The sequence below is a fragment of the Eimeria tenella genome, genomic scaffold, assembly GCF_000499545.2.
Source record: "Eimeria tenella Houghton genomic scaffold, Eth_scaff2762, whole genome shotgun sequence".
Classification (NCBI taxonomy): Eukaryota; Apicomplexa; class Conoidasida; order Eucoccidiorida; family Eimeriidae; genus Eimeria; species Eimeria tenella.
Genome location: NW_013542638.1, coordinates 1 through 377, shown reverse-complemented (window position 1 = coordinate 377; position 377 = coordinate 1). Strand labels below are relative to the sequence as shown.

Sequence of the window (377 nt, the reverse complement as noted above, 5' to 3'; positions counted from 1 at the left end):
CTGCTGCTGCAGCAGCAGCTGCAGCAGCAGCAGCCGCCGGAGGAAGTGACAGCAGTGCTCTTCGCCCCCGTGAAAACCAAAGATGGAACTGAATTGAAAATGGGAACTCGAACTTTAATGTCCAACTTCGTTAATGGCAAACCCACTTTGCTGGTGGTCCGCAGCAACGCACTTACAACTCAAAATCCTTTTTTAATTCCTTTCTTCCAAACTTTTCGAGTCCAAACTTTTGTCCAAGGAACTCAAAAGCCCCTCATCAAGGAAGTCGGCATCACCGTCAAGGTGCTGCTCCTGCTGCTGCTGCTGCTGCTGCGGGCGTGGTTTGTGTTGCTGCTGCTGCTGCTGCTGCTGGTGTCGTTTGTGTTGCTGCTGCTGTT

At 51.7% G+C, this 377-nt stretch overlaps 1 protein-coding gene across 1 annotated transcript in view; it reads left to right on the top strand.

The window, feature by feature from the left end:
- The window catches only part of ETH_00043600 (uncharacterized protein), a gene marked incomplete at both ends in the record, with an annotated part of 501 nt that extends 409 nt beyond the window's left edge, over window positions 1-92 (top strand). The window contains one exon of the mRNA XM_013375406.1: window positions 3-92. Coding sequence (XP_013230860.1) covers window positions 3-92 — 90 coding nt within the window. The remainder of the gene's footprint in view (window positions 1-2) is intronic.
- Between the last annotated feature and the right edge of the window lie 285 nt (window positions 93-377).